Source organism: Podarcis pityusensis, assembly GCF_964106645.2.
Source record: "Podarcis pityusensis genome assembly, chromosome: 17".
Lineage (NCBI taxonomy): Eukaryota > Metazoa > Chordata > Lepidosauria > Squamata > Lacertidae > Podarcis > Podarcis pityusensis.
The window spans coordinates 16,633,587-16,647,176 of NC_138042.1; the positions used below are offsets into that span (position 1 = coordinate 16,633,587).

Here is a 13,590-nt window from a genome sequence, read left to right on the forward strand (position 1 = left end):
CCAGAGCTCAGGGATGATGGGAGTTGTAGTCCAACAACATCTGGGGGACCCACAGGTTGAGAAACTGCTGATCTAGACGATCCCAGGCTAGAGAAAGCTACATCAGTTGAAACTCAGACAGATTCTTGGTGTCTCAGACTTTGAAGCCCAGATGGGAAATAAACAAATCCTTTAATCTGAAGACAAAGCAGGAGCTGGCAATAAAAAAGGTGACGTTTTGTCCAAGGTAGTAAATTTTCAAGCGACTGTGATCCGCTGAAACCTGTAATTATGATTCCTTTCAGGCACAGAGATTCTACTGTTGCCACGGGGTACTGCAATTGCATGTGTGTGGATGAACACAATTTCGGACCACAAAGACTAGAACGACAGTTCCAGTCATTTAAAAATAGGCAAAGAAAGGGAGCTTTTGCGGGGAGGGAAACAAGGTGTAAATCGAGAGGGAAAACACTAAATCAAATGTCACAACCCAAACACCTTTCTGAGAAAAACAAAGAAAAAAGAAGTCCACATGCGAACCTTTCAGACAGCATGTCTGAACATATCACAGAGCAGATTGTAAAGGACTTTATTTGCGTAGCCAACAGGCCATAGCATCGAAGGACAAACACCGACAAAAATACATTACAAATGTAGTTACCGTATAATCTTATGGCCTATTAAAACCCTAGGTAAAAGCTGGATTATCATTCATCAATGACCCTCTGTCCCATGGGCGGAGGCCTTTTCTCTGGTAGATTGTTCCAGGTCGGTTAAGTAAATAGACCAGCCAAATTGAAAGAATATAAATATAAATGGTCAGGACAGGGAGAAAGATAATAATAACCAGATGCGGATAAATTAATAATCTCAGTACTTAAAACTTGGCAGAGATAATAAAATACTAATAATAAAACATAATGCTAATAATGATAAAATCCTAAGCGAGAAATCCAAATGACGCCACTGATGTCATTCTGATGGTAGCTCTCAGTCTCATTGCTCTCTCGATAAATTTAACAACCTTCTCTGTTGTCGAGCTGTTCTGTTCTCACAGGGCAGAAATTATAGCACCAACCCAAAGCAATCAAAGAAAGAAAGAAAGAAAGAAAGGGAGAAATCTCTAAGCAACCGGAGAGAAAAAGCATTAAACAAACTACTACCCAGGAGAAAACGAAGAAGCCAGATAGTCTGGATTCAGTACTGTAATAAATGTAGGGGTTGCTCGTGCCTAAGTTGGTGCCACTCCTGGCTAGGTTGCCTTGTTAAACCTTTTCTGTCTGGACAGCCCCTGCACTTCGTGGCTGTTCAGTCGCTAGCAGAATCCGTCAGTGGGCGTTTCTTAAACCTTTTCCAGCATAAAAGTTGTTTGACTCCAAGTCTCCTCCTACTCTCCCTGCGCGGAAGTCTTCTGCGCAGGGAGGACGTGGGTAGCGGAGGACCCGTGCTCTCCTCGCTGATCTCCGGCGAGGAGTCCTGGAGCCCCCTCGCCGATTCCCCCATCTGCCCCCCTTTATCCCTGGTGTCACGCTGATTTCTTTCCCCAGCTGGTGAACCGCCTCTCCCCCTGCTGGGCCCCTCTCCAGCATCGCTCAAGAGCCTAGCCTCCGCCTCTGGCTCCGATGTCAGTTCCCTGACAAGTACCAATGGCTTCTAATTCAGAAACTGAATGATAATTTAGGTTTATTCAATAGCCAGTGGAAAAGAAAGGTGCAGAAAGCCAAAAGCCTTTCACTTGTATATTTCCCCAAAGAAAGTTTTCGTTCAAAATATGACAAGGTGACTCAAAAGGAAAGTCATTTTAAAAAGAAAATCCATTCTAAAAGACACGCTTTTTAGAATACAGTGATGGATGTGATTTGGTATATGTATACAAAGCAAAGCAGATGACATGTCAGATTTGAATATAAAGTGTTTATTGGTGGCATTTTTGCAGCTCCTGAACTATGAATGTGAACAGAATTTTGATCCCATAATTAAAGATGAAGGGTAGATGAATTTCATTAACACTTACGTTTTAGGGAAAGGGCGCTACAACTTATTTTTTAAAGACTAGGATAGCAAAGAATCTAAACTGATCGCATAGGAACAGAAAAATGGTGAGCAGTGAAAGAAAGAAATTGAGAATGTTCATCATTTTATTTACTTTGGGTAGTGGGGTTTGCAGAAGGTAAAGAAAGGTGCAGTCAGTGGAATCAAGGCAGCGTATCAGTTTAGACTACAAAGGCTGTGTTTTAGGACCATTCATTTTTTAGTAGGATGACGCAAATCTTACCTTGAAGCTGTTCTATTTGCATGTCGGCTTCACACAATTTGCCTTCTGAGGAATACCGTTCTATACCAACTTCTTTCCTTGCAAAAGCCAGCTCATACTCCAGGCTTTGCCGAACAGCCTCACCTTTCTCTACCTCGGCTCGCAACTTGGCAATCTGGCTTTCGTAGTTGGATAGCTGCAAAAGGAATGGCCCCAGGTAACTACCACTGATAACGGGTGCAATATTTCAAGAAGCAAATGGCTCAAGGCATATTTGGAGACTATTTTAAAATGGCTTCTAGGCAGCTGATGACCGATGTGAGAAACAAGTGGAAAACGTAGAAGGAAGAACTTTAATATTAAGATCAGATGGAATCTCCTTGAAAAGAATTCACTGAACTGGACCGGAAATGGATAATTCTGGTCTTAATGATGAGATTTTTTATTTTTTTTAGATTTTTGACTTTTCAAAGTCCTCTATCTTGATGAGGACATACACAGTGAGGTGGGAGACAAGGAAGAAAGGATCTCCCAGAGCTGGGAGGGTCTACTTTTCTGTATATGGAGAAAGGATGAGATATAATTGTGATGGTGGGCTTTTATATATATTTTCTTTTCCTTTTTTCTCCCTTGCCTTTTTTGCTTTTTATTTCGGTCCTTCTTAATTTTTTAGACTAGTTTGGCTTTTATTGCAAGGGCAGAACATTGTCCCTCAGCTGGGACAGAATACACACAGGGAAGCTGTGGTGGTATTTGATCAATCAAAATCAAATTAAAATAATGTTTTCTCCCTATGCAGAATGCACCTAAGAAATGAGAAGTAGATACATGTGACTTTTCCTTGCTAAGAAAGAAGCTGAGTTAGTGGGAAAGGACAAAGGCAAGGAAAATTTTGAGTGACAATATAAACTCCCTCCTTTCACAGTCCCTCCTGAGGGACTGATCACTCTCCAATGAACACCAGGTGTCATACTGTACAAAATGCAAATTACTGAGCTACTTCTCCACTAGAACTGGACTTTCATGTTATAAAGTCAATAATTTCATTCATTTCGTCATAAAACAAAGCAGCATTTGAATTCCCGTATCTTAAGAAGCACTTCTAAATGTTGATGTAAGACAGGTAGAGCCTAGGACCACACCAACATATGCCAGGCCACAAGACAAGATGAGGCCATTGTATACACAAAGATTTTGCATGATCAAGAAGTACTTACTTCTGCATTATGTTTAGCAGTTATATCCAGTTTCTCTTTCTTGGCTTGATGGAGTTTTCTTCTCAGGTCCTCCTTCGTTTCCATCTCTGGCTCGCTACAATTGCGTGGAAATGTCTTTCCAGCCTGCCTGCTTCCGAAATGCAGAGATTTTAATTGACAGCGATCTTGCACTCGGATCTGCTTTGAACTTTAAATGATCAAGGCTGCAACTCTAAACACATCTGGCTCATTGAAATATGCCAGAGACCTGGCTATTCCTGAAACTGCACCAAAACCCAATCACAAATAACATTCTATCATGTTTATTTCAAGCTTTAAAAACCATCCAGGATATCTGCACTGCTATCTGTTGCTGTCACATTTTGTCTCCTAGTATGAAAGCAAAAGTTTTCACATCATGGCCAGAAAAACACAAAGTCTTTCTCAGTTGGGTGGGAACACTGAAAATGTCTCTGCTTCTACATTTCTGCTTCAAAGTCCAGATTTTCTGTTAAAGTAACAGTCTATATTTGGTAAAAATACTTTATATGTGAATGCTGACAATTTGTTCTCTTACGGCAAGCATTTTGGCTTGTAATAATAATAATAATAATAATTTTAAAAAATTATTTATATCCCACCCTCCCCAGCCGAAGCCGGGCTCAGAGCAGCTAACAACAATAAAAGTAACACAGCATTCTAAAATAATTTCATTTTAAAATTGATTCAAATCAAATTAATGATTATATGGAACAGTCCCCCCCTCCTCCTGGCTGTTATAGGGTTCTACTGGAGCCCTCCCCCCAAAAAATGCCAACTGAGGGGGGCAGGGAGAGCCAGGGCAAAGAGAAGTATGAAGAACCACCGTGCCAGCAGAATTATTATTATTATTATTTATTCAATTTATACACCGCCCTATACACGGAGGTCTCAGGGTGGTTCACAAACAAGACCACAACATATAAAATCAAACTGATTCCTTGTGGAGGGGGTCTTCCAGGGTGGGTCTCATCAGCTGAATCCCACCCACAGTTCCTCTCTGTTTAGCTAGAGAAAGGTGAACGCAGACAATCACTTTTAGCTGTATCAACACTGACTGGTGCATTTCTGAAGTATTTGGTGATGAGACAGCAATTCAACGACATTTCAAAGAAACATGGAAACCCAGTTCTTCTTTTCCTTATGAACAGCACTGAGACATTTTTGTTTAACCAGATCACGGTTAACATTTGATAGAGCTGATTAATCTGTGGTCACTGGGAGGCTTTAGCAATGAACTGAGCTTAGCATGGCTACCCTTTAGCAATTGCAGAGGAATTGAGAGGGAGCTCATAGCTGGAGCTTCCAGACAACAGAAAATCCATACAGAAATGCCACTGTAGGGGATCTTTGAAGTTATGCCCACATTGTGTTCAAAATTCGCCAGGTGCCAGGAGCATTTCACTTGCGACCAAGTGAAGATGCCTGGGCACCAAGATGGCGGCTGATGCCGCCACCACCTGGAGGTGTGTGCCTGGGGATCCTAGGACCTTGAGTGTTGTCACACACTAGCAACACATCCTGTAGAAATAAGGGAAGTGGGTGGCGCTGTTGTTAAAACCACTGAGCCTCTTGGGCTTGCTGATCAGAAGGTCAACGGTTCGAATTCGAACGGTGTGAGCTCCCATTGCTCTGTCCCAGCTCCTGCCAACCTAGCAGTTCGAAAGCACACCAGCGCAAGTAGATAAATAGGTACCACTCTGGTGGGAAGGTAAATGGGGTTTCCATGCGCTCTGGTTTCCGTCACAGTATCCCATTGTGCCAGAAGCTGTTTGTCTTGTTGGCCACATGACCCAGAAAGCTGCCTGTGGACAAACGCCGGCTCCCTCGGCCTGAAAGCGAGATGTGTGCCACAACTCCATAGTCGCCTTTGACTGGACTTAACCATCCAGGGGTCCTTTACCTTGTAAAAATCTGTTATATTCAGTCCCAGATTTACATATAGGCTAAACAAGCTATAGCTTAGGGCCCCACTCTCTTGGGGGGGCCCAAAAAAAATAAAGGGAAAAAAACCCTTGATGTACATTTCCAAAATATAAGATAAAAAACAAATAAAATAAAACCTTCATACAGCAACAGTGTTTTGTGTTGTGTAGGCTCCTAGGATGTAAGTAACGGCCTGCTAGCCTGCTCTCTAAAATATCACATATAAAAGGCCCCCTTACCTTCAGTAGCTTAGGGCCTCATCAAACCTAAATCCGGCCCTGGTTATATTTCATCTGCACAATCAGAATGAATTTCAGGAACCCAAAAGTCGTATTAAAAATATGACCTTTGAGCCATCTGGCCCCAAAATGGAAACTAGGCATTCTGTTTTGGTGGCTGCAACCCTGGTTTAAGGAGCCATTTGCTGCCTAGCTTACAGTGGTGCCCCGCAAGATGAATGCCTCGCAAGACGAAAAACTCGCTAGACAAAAGGGTTTTGCATTTTTTGAGTCGTTCCGCAAGACGAATTTCCCTATGGGCTTGCTTTGCAAGACGAAACGTCTTGCGAGTTCTTGCGAGTTTGTTTCCTTTTTCTTAAAGCCGCTAAGCCGTTAATAGCCACTAAGCCGTTAATAGCCGCTAAGCCGCTAATAGCCTGATAAGCCGCTAATAGCTGTGCTTCGCAAGACGAAAAAACCTCAAGACGAAGAGACTCGCGGAATGGATTAATTTCGTCTTGCGAGGCACCACTGTATATATCTGAGTTTCTAGCACTGCAGGGGAGGGTCATACATTAAAAGCAATAGTAATAGGGTGACTCTACTGTGGCAAGCAACCAGGTTGCTGGGTCCTTCAAAATGGCTTGCTTTGTATCAAACCTTAGTGGGAATGGTGTGTGAGCAGCCACAGCTGGCAATATATGATTCAAGCCATCTTTCCAATTAACGAGAAGCAGAAAGGGAAGCTGATTGGTTTGAACTGTGTCAAGAGGAAACAGGTTTGCACCAGATGAACACAGCTGGCGGTTTAATTATGGCAATATTAGTGTTACTGCAATACAAATGCACGCAATTAATTTAATGTTCTATTTCGGGCATGGAAAACACAACTTGTTAGAAGCCAGGTCTGACTCTTACCTCACAGACATGCATTTAGCATTTCGAGTAAAAACAGGGGGTTTAGAAAAATAATATAACTGCACCCTGATCTTACTGGTGTTTTCTATGGGAGCAACACTCAAAGCAAGGGGAGCCGAAAAACAGAAACACAGTTAAATCAGTATTTAGAAAGAAATTATGCAATGTATAGGGCAGAGCAATGATAGATAATTAACAACAATACATTCACAGAATGCCAGTAGGCCTCTGAATAGATAAAAAAGGTAAAAGAACCCTGGATGGTTAAGTCCAGTCAAAGGCGATTGTGGGGTTGTGGCACTCATCTCGCTTCAGGCCGAGGGAGCCAGTGTTTGTCCACAGAAAGCTTTTCTCGGCCATGTAGCCAGCAGGACTAAACTGCTTCCAGCGCAACGGGACACCGTGACGAGTGCCAGAGCACATGGAAACACTGTTTACCTTCCCGTCGCGGTGGTACCTATTTATCTACTTGCGCTGGTGTGCTTTCGAACTGCTAGGTTGGCAGGAGCTGGGACAGAGCAACGGGAGCTCACTCTGTCATGGGGATTTGAACCACCAACCTTCCCACTGGCAAGCCCAAGAGGCTCAGTGGTTTAGACCACAGCGCCACCCACGTCTCATCATGCCTCTGAATACCAATTGCTGGGAATAGCAGGTGGGAAAAGTGCTGTTGCACTCCTGTCCAACTTGCAGGCTGCCCACGGTCATCTAGTTGGCCACTGGGAGAACAGGATGCTGAACTGGATGGGCCATTGGCCTGATCCAACAGGTCCTTCTTGGGTTCTTATAACTGGAACTATGCCACCGCTGCCTCTATCAGCAGAATAGCGGCTCTGACCCATGTAGGCTCAGCCAAGGTAGAAAGGCTAGGGAAACACATCACAGAAAACATAAAAAGCAGCTTAGACACTATACACAACCCCATCACCTCTGGAAACACAGGAGCAGTAGTTGTTAACAACAACTGTTTCTGTTTGAGAATTCCAGGTTGATGTTTCTTGGGAGGAGTTATGCAAAAAGGATGTGAAATTTACTGTGTGTTATATGTTAAAGAGAAAACTATCCTAAAATGATGTCCTGGTGGCATTTAACACCAAATAAGGAATGTGTCAAGTAAATGCTGGAAAAGTAAGCAGGTAGATGGATCATTCTTCCATACGTAGTGGACACGTACAAAAAGCTAAAGGCTTTTGGGAAATGATAGATAATGAAACGAAGAAAATGTTTAAATGGGCTATTCCCCGAAGACCAGAAGCTTTTCTTATAGGCATAATAGGGACAAAGGTTCCAAAGAAAATGACTAAACTATTTCTGTATGTGACAACAGCAGCTAGAATATTATATGCACAGAAATGGAAAGAAGGGAAAGTTTCAACGAAGGAAGAGTGGCTTTTGAAAGTAATGGACTAGGCAGAAATGGCAAAGCTGACAGCGAAACTAAGAGATCAGAATGATGAACTTTTCATAGAAGAACAGAGGCCTTTTGTGGACTATTAAAAGAATATACAATGGGCAAATGCAATCATGGGCAGGATTCATGATATAAACAGCGGAGGAAAAATGACAAAATAACTAACAGAGAAACTTTTTGTAACACAGTAGAAAAGGTCTGTCAACTTATAGAACAATGTGTTTGATTGGAAGGTTATTGTGAAAACGTTTGAAAGCTAAACAACAGAAAGCTATGCTGAAGAAACAGTTACTCTGGTCAAAGTTGTTACAAAAAACTACACAGGGGTTTGTTTTCTGAACTGTCAGGTACAGTGGTGCCTCGCAAGACGAAATTAATCCGTTCCGCAAGTATCTTTGTCTAGCGGTTTTTTCGTCTTGCGAAGCAACCCTATTAGCGGCTTAGCGGATTAGCGCTATTAGCGGTTTAGCGGCTATTAAAGGCTTAGCGGCTTAGCGCCTTAGCGGCTTAGCTGCTAAAAGGCTATTAAAGGCTTAGCGGCTTAGAAAAAGGGGGGGGGAGCGAAAAAAAATCTCGAGACTCGCAAGACATTTTCGTCTTGCGAAGCAAGCCCATAGGGAAATTCGTCCTGCGAAGTGCATTGAAAAACGGAAAACCCTTTCGTCTAGCGGGTTTTCCGTCTTGCGAGGCATTCGTCTTGTGGGGCACCACTGTAGTAGAAATTGCCATCCACTCACACAACGGGAACTTGCATCATTGGATTGTGTTTTAATTAAAGGAATGAAACTCACCATTTCTTTTCAGGAACCAGAGAATCAATCTGAGGATTCATGGCTTCCATTTTCCAGCCACTTATTCTACATATTGTGGACAATTAATGTAAACGTCATCATTTATATTCTTTGTTGCAACAGAAAAACTTTGGGCAATGCTTTGCTCCCACACATCTTGAAGAAACCCTAAATGATAAAGACATTTAAAGGGATATTTTAATGGCATGTGCTTCTCAATGAGTGTTCTCCTTGAAATGTGGCACCCAAAACTAGGAGCACTACTCCAGATATGGCTCAACCAACACAGAACAGAGCAGAATGAATCCTTCTCATGATCTGAGATGCTTTTAATACAGTTTAAGATAACATGAGCTTTTTTAGTAATCACATTGCACTCCTAGCTTAGATACAACTAGGGCACCTAGATCCTTTTCACAGCCTTGGGCACAGGTTGCATCTAAATGCAGCACTTGTAAACAAGTGGATTTGGGTAGATGCGGCTTACCATGCAGGGATAAGAAAAAATGCAACTTCTGCACAACTACAGAAGATCAAGGAAATATCTCCTCCTTTTGCTTGCTTTGTTCCTTTGAAATCAGCCGTGCTCACTTCAGAGACATAGGGGTTACAAGTTTCTGTCAAGCAGGCAAGTATGTGTGGGGTTTAAAAATAAACAAATCACTATTTACAATCACAGCAATCTAATCTCCTGCTAAGAGAAGCTAAATCAGTGCAAGACAAAACTGCACGAAGGACCATCTGAAATCCTTGTTAGTTCACATTAAGGTGTTGCATGAACCACATATTTGTAATAACGGAAGGGTTATGTTTCCTAGGCAGCAGGGAAATGTACCTTTTGAAATAAGTTTCCCAAATGCTTGTGAGACAGGCGACAGTACACCTATGAGATAAGCTTGGCTCACACTTATTAACTAGCATTGTAACACAAAATCCCTTTTTTGGCTTATAGCAGCTGCAAGGCAGAGAGATGTTCAGCGAGTGCCTCTTTCCCCATCGCCACATCTCAATGCTAGGAAAACCTGCACCTGGTGAACCTCCACCTGCCGCAGAACTTATGCCAGGACAAGCCAGCAGTCCTAACAGCTACTCAATTTCTCTCGCCCTGCTGCCTTGTACAATCATTGCTCCTTGGGGCAGGAGAACAACTTCGCTCTTACCTTTTAGCCCTAAGGTTTTCCAAACTTGGGTCTCTGGCAGTTTTTTGGGGGGACTACAACTCCCATCATCCCCAGCTGGCAGGACCAGTGGCCAAGGATTATGGGAATTGTAGTCCTAAAAACACAAACCAACAACAGCAGAGACCCAAGTTTGGGAAACCCTGCTTTAGCCAAATCACCAGCAAGGTGGGGCTTCCTGGGTTTTTATCATGCATTTCGTAATTCCGTATTGTGATTTATTTTGAATGTCGGGAACCGCCCTGAGACCTGCGGGTAACAGGGCGGTACACTAATAATACTATTAATATTAATATTGTTAATAATAAACACACACCCCTCCTTCCTCCCTTGCAAAACCAAACTGTTTGAGATCAACTCCCTCTCCTTCCGTCTATTTCCCCTGCCAAGCTCCTCCAACACAGCAGCTCACTGCCCCCGCCGCGATTCCCACGACCCCCTTCATACGTACCCCGTGTAGCCGCCAGTTACGAGCAGCCCAGACCAGAAAAGTCTATTTAGGCTTGAAGAAGAAAGGGAACCCGGGGACTCTAGGACCCAGGGGAGGAACGGGAAAGCTAAGCCACGCCCAGCGCCTCCTGGGAGGTGGGTTTTTTCCTCCTCCTCCCGCAACGGCTACTTCCGGTAAACAGTTCCCAGCCGCGCCGCCCACCCCCTTTCGGAAGCTTCGCCCCGCCTTCCGGCCTCGGAACGCGGCTTCCCATTGGAGGAGCTGCCGATTGTGACGCGACGCGTTCCAAAGGGGCAAGAGACCGGGCGGCTCTTCCCAGTTACTGTCGGCTTCGGATGTTGCAAAGGAGCATGCGCGGAGGGGGGGGACGCTAGGCAAGGTTTTCCCCCATTTTATTTCCCGCCGTTTTTGGCGCTCTGCAGAAATGCAGGAACCGTTAAAGGGCTGGGGCTCTTGCCAAGGTGCACACGGCTATTTCTGCATACATTTTAAAATAATAATTATATAGAATATATTAGTTTGCTGGCAGTTGTGCAGAGCATTTTGCGCGAATAAATGGCATTCCGTACTGGTTATTGGAGCTGCGTTTGAGAAAGCAGCTATGAAATTGTTTTTAGAAGATTTAAGCAAAGATCTGAGAGTTTCCTTTCTCGCTTTGGAATTTCGCTGAGCTTTTAGATGTGTAATTTCCTAAATGCTTGCATTGTTTTATGTTGCTTTGATTCTCTCAGATGACTTGGCAATTGTTATATTTTGTGTTGGAATTAAGCATTCTATGAGGTTGTTCCAACAACATTACCGTTAATGCATGTCTGAGGTTGGCGAATTGGGACCATGGGGGTTTAAAAAACGTTTGAGAATAATTACTGGCAACAGCACTAGATTTTTACCTAGGGACATTCAGGTTCTATTTGTATTGAAGGTACTATCCATCCAAATCAGTCTTTCATTTGGTTGGTAACATACCTCCACAGATAAAATAGAAAACGTATTGTTTAGCAAATCATTGTGACTACAATTTGCAAGTTGCATCACAGTGTTCAGCACTGAGTGTAAAGGAATGAGAATCTATATATTGTTAAGAGCCTTGGACTAGCGAGTAGTGAGTTTAATGTCCATTCAGTCATGAATCTCACAGGCTCTTGGTTTAACCTCCCTTTCAGGTAGTAAACTTTCGTTCTTTTACAAAGTGTATGTGCAAGGTTTTTGTGTCAGCGTCATGTGTTGAGTATTGTGCTTTTAGATTATTATATTTTGCCGGAACAGCAGGATATAAAGTATTATGATAATAATACCCTCCTTAGTTGAGGGAGAAGGCAAGCTTCTGTGTGAAAAAGGAGACAGAATTGCAATGAACAGTCAAGGTGTGTATATTTTTAAGGAAGAGCAAATATTAGAGAATTACAATAAGCTTACAGGTGACCTTCCAAAAGAAGCCAAATCCTGCCCCTTAGAATAGTGACATGTGTCAAATGTAAGACTTTCTTCTGTTTACTGGGGCCAAAATCCTGTGTTTTTCCTTGTTTTACAGCGATCTAGGCGAGACAGGTACAGGAGCCCTGAGAGAACAAACGTTGGCAACACAAGTAGACAGAAGGGAGTCAGCCCATATTCAACTTCTGCATATCCAGCTGGCCCTGCCTACCTACCCCAATTTCCCCTGAACCATCTACTGGGGTTTCTCACTTCTTCCAGCCACCTCCCACTAGTAACTACCTCTTGCCCTCAGCCACCCTGTCCATTTGTGACATCACAGGAAGTTTGTAGCCCATGGCAACTGCTTAGGGATGCATCTGCACAGCCTCCCATCCTGGTATTGGAAAGGGGAATGTCATGAACGTTACTTAGGTGTATTTAGAAATACCTTGATTTAGAAGTAAAAGATGGCTTGCTTAAGCTCTGCTGTCCCCTTCATTGCTGCTTTCAGGGAAAGCCTCGTTGGCTTGTGACATCCATGAAAGACAAACACAGATATGGTGAGGGGAATGACCCTTGTTCAACAGTTATCATCCAACCACCTCCATTGGCCAGCCTGCCAACCTCCGCTGGCTTCCACCCATGAATATCTAGTGGTTCATTCGCCCAGAGCCTGGAGGGCAGCCTACACTGCTATCTGAACATGCAATTCCCAGGCATACCATGTCTGGTGGGTGACCTATGTCCACACTCTCCATTCATACTTACCCCAGCATCAGCCCACAAATATCCACACAGCTTTTGTCAATGACCTTCTGAAGGTGAATTTCAACCAGCTTACGTGCACAAACTTCAGCCCTGCAGCATCCCGGGCTTCCACATGCTAATCACAGCTTCTGCCAGCTCCATCGCCAGCTTCCAACCATGGATATCTGCTGCTTTCAAGCCGCGGTCCTGCTCAGCAGGTACACTTGCCTTCTCATTGCTCCACAGCATCTCATTGACGGATGATGGCCTCCTTCCATTTGCCACTTCGCCTCCATGCGGAAGGAGATCACCAAGTACTGAATAACACAACTGTTGTCCACAGTGTCCTTTTCAAGCTTTGCCTTGGGCTTTCCCCTTGGGCCGCTTTTGTATATCCACTGAGCTGCCATGTGCTTATGTGACATCACAGGGCGTCCACAGCCAATAACACCAGCTGGAGAGGCATCATCATCATCACCTCAGGCCTCAATGGTGGGTGCAGCTCAGCAGCCATTTGCCCTTTGCTTGTTTGCTATGTACAGCTCACTCCTTATTTATAATGACATCAGAAAAAGGCATGCCAGAAATCCACCTTCCCATTTTGATTCTCTGGCATCCTATCTGCATAACCTAGCAATTCCAAAATATAGACGCACTTTTACTCTCACAAGATTGAATGTATTCCCTCGGCTGTACTTGAGGGACGATTGCAACAGATTCCACACGAAAAACGTTTATGTCCCTGTGGAGATGGCAGCACTGAATCGGTGACGCATGCACTTTTGACTTGCACTCTTTATAAAGACTTGAGGAATGAGATCATCACCCCTCTTTTATGATCTATTCCGGGTCACCCAACCACTGCCACAGTGTCCTTTCTCTTGGCAGATCAAGATGAGCAGGTGACAGCAAAGGTTGAAGGGTTTTTAGCTGGGGCAATCAGAATAAGATCCACTATTTGACTGTGTTTTATATAATCAGGTTTTTATTTCTATTCTGTGTATATTGCAATGTTCTTTTGTTGCTATGGCCTATGGCTGACGCAAATAAAGTTTCACTCATTCAA

The 13,590-nt window shown here is 43.5% G+C and overlaps 1 protein-coding gene and 1 long non-coding RNA gene across 2 annotated transcripts in view; one reads left to right on the top strand and one right to left on the bottom strand.

Moving 5' to 3' along the window:
• Nucleotides 1-10,551, bottom strand: part of CCDC171 (coiled-coil domain containing 171) — a 205,439-nt gene extending 194,888 nt beyond the window's left edge. The window contains exons 1-4 of the mRNA XM_080988549.1: nucleotides 10,362-10,551; nucleotides 8,733-8,900; nucleotides 3,451-3,580; nucleotides 2,221-2,429 (exon numbers count right to left, since the gene is read on the bottom strand). Of these exons, the coding sequence (XP_080844675.1) occupies nucleotides 2,221-2,429; nucleotides 3,451-3,580; nucleotides 8,733-8,782 (389 nt within the window). The 5' untranslated portion in view covers nucleotides 8,783-8,900; nucleotides 10,362-10,551. The remainder of the gene's footprint in view (nucleotides 1-2,220; nucleotides 2,430-3,450; nucleotides 3,581-8,732; nucleotides 8,901-10,361) is intronic.
• Nucleotides 10,552-10,659: 108 nt separating this feature from the next.
• LOC308466618 lies at nucleotides 10,660-13,590 on the top strand. Its single transcript, XR_013980916.1, has 2 exons — nucleotides 10,660-10,822; nucleotides 11,893-13,590. It is a non-coding gene; the product is annotated as an uncharacterized lncRNA (long non-coding RNA).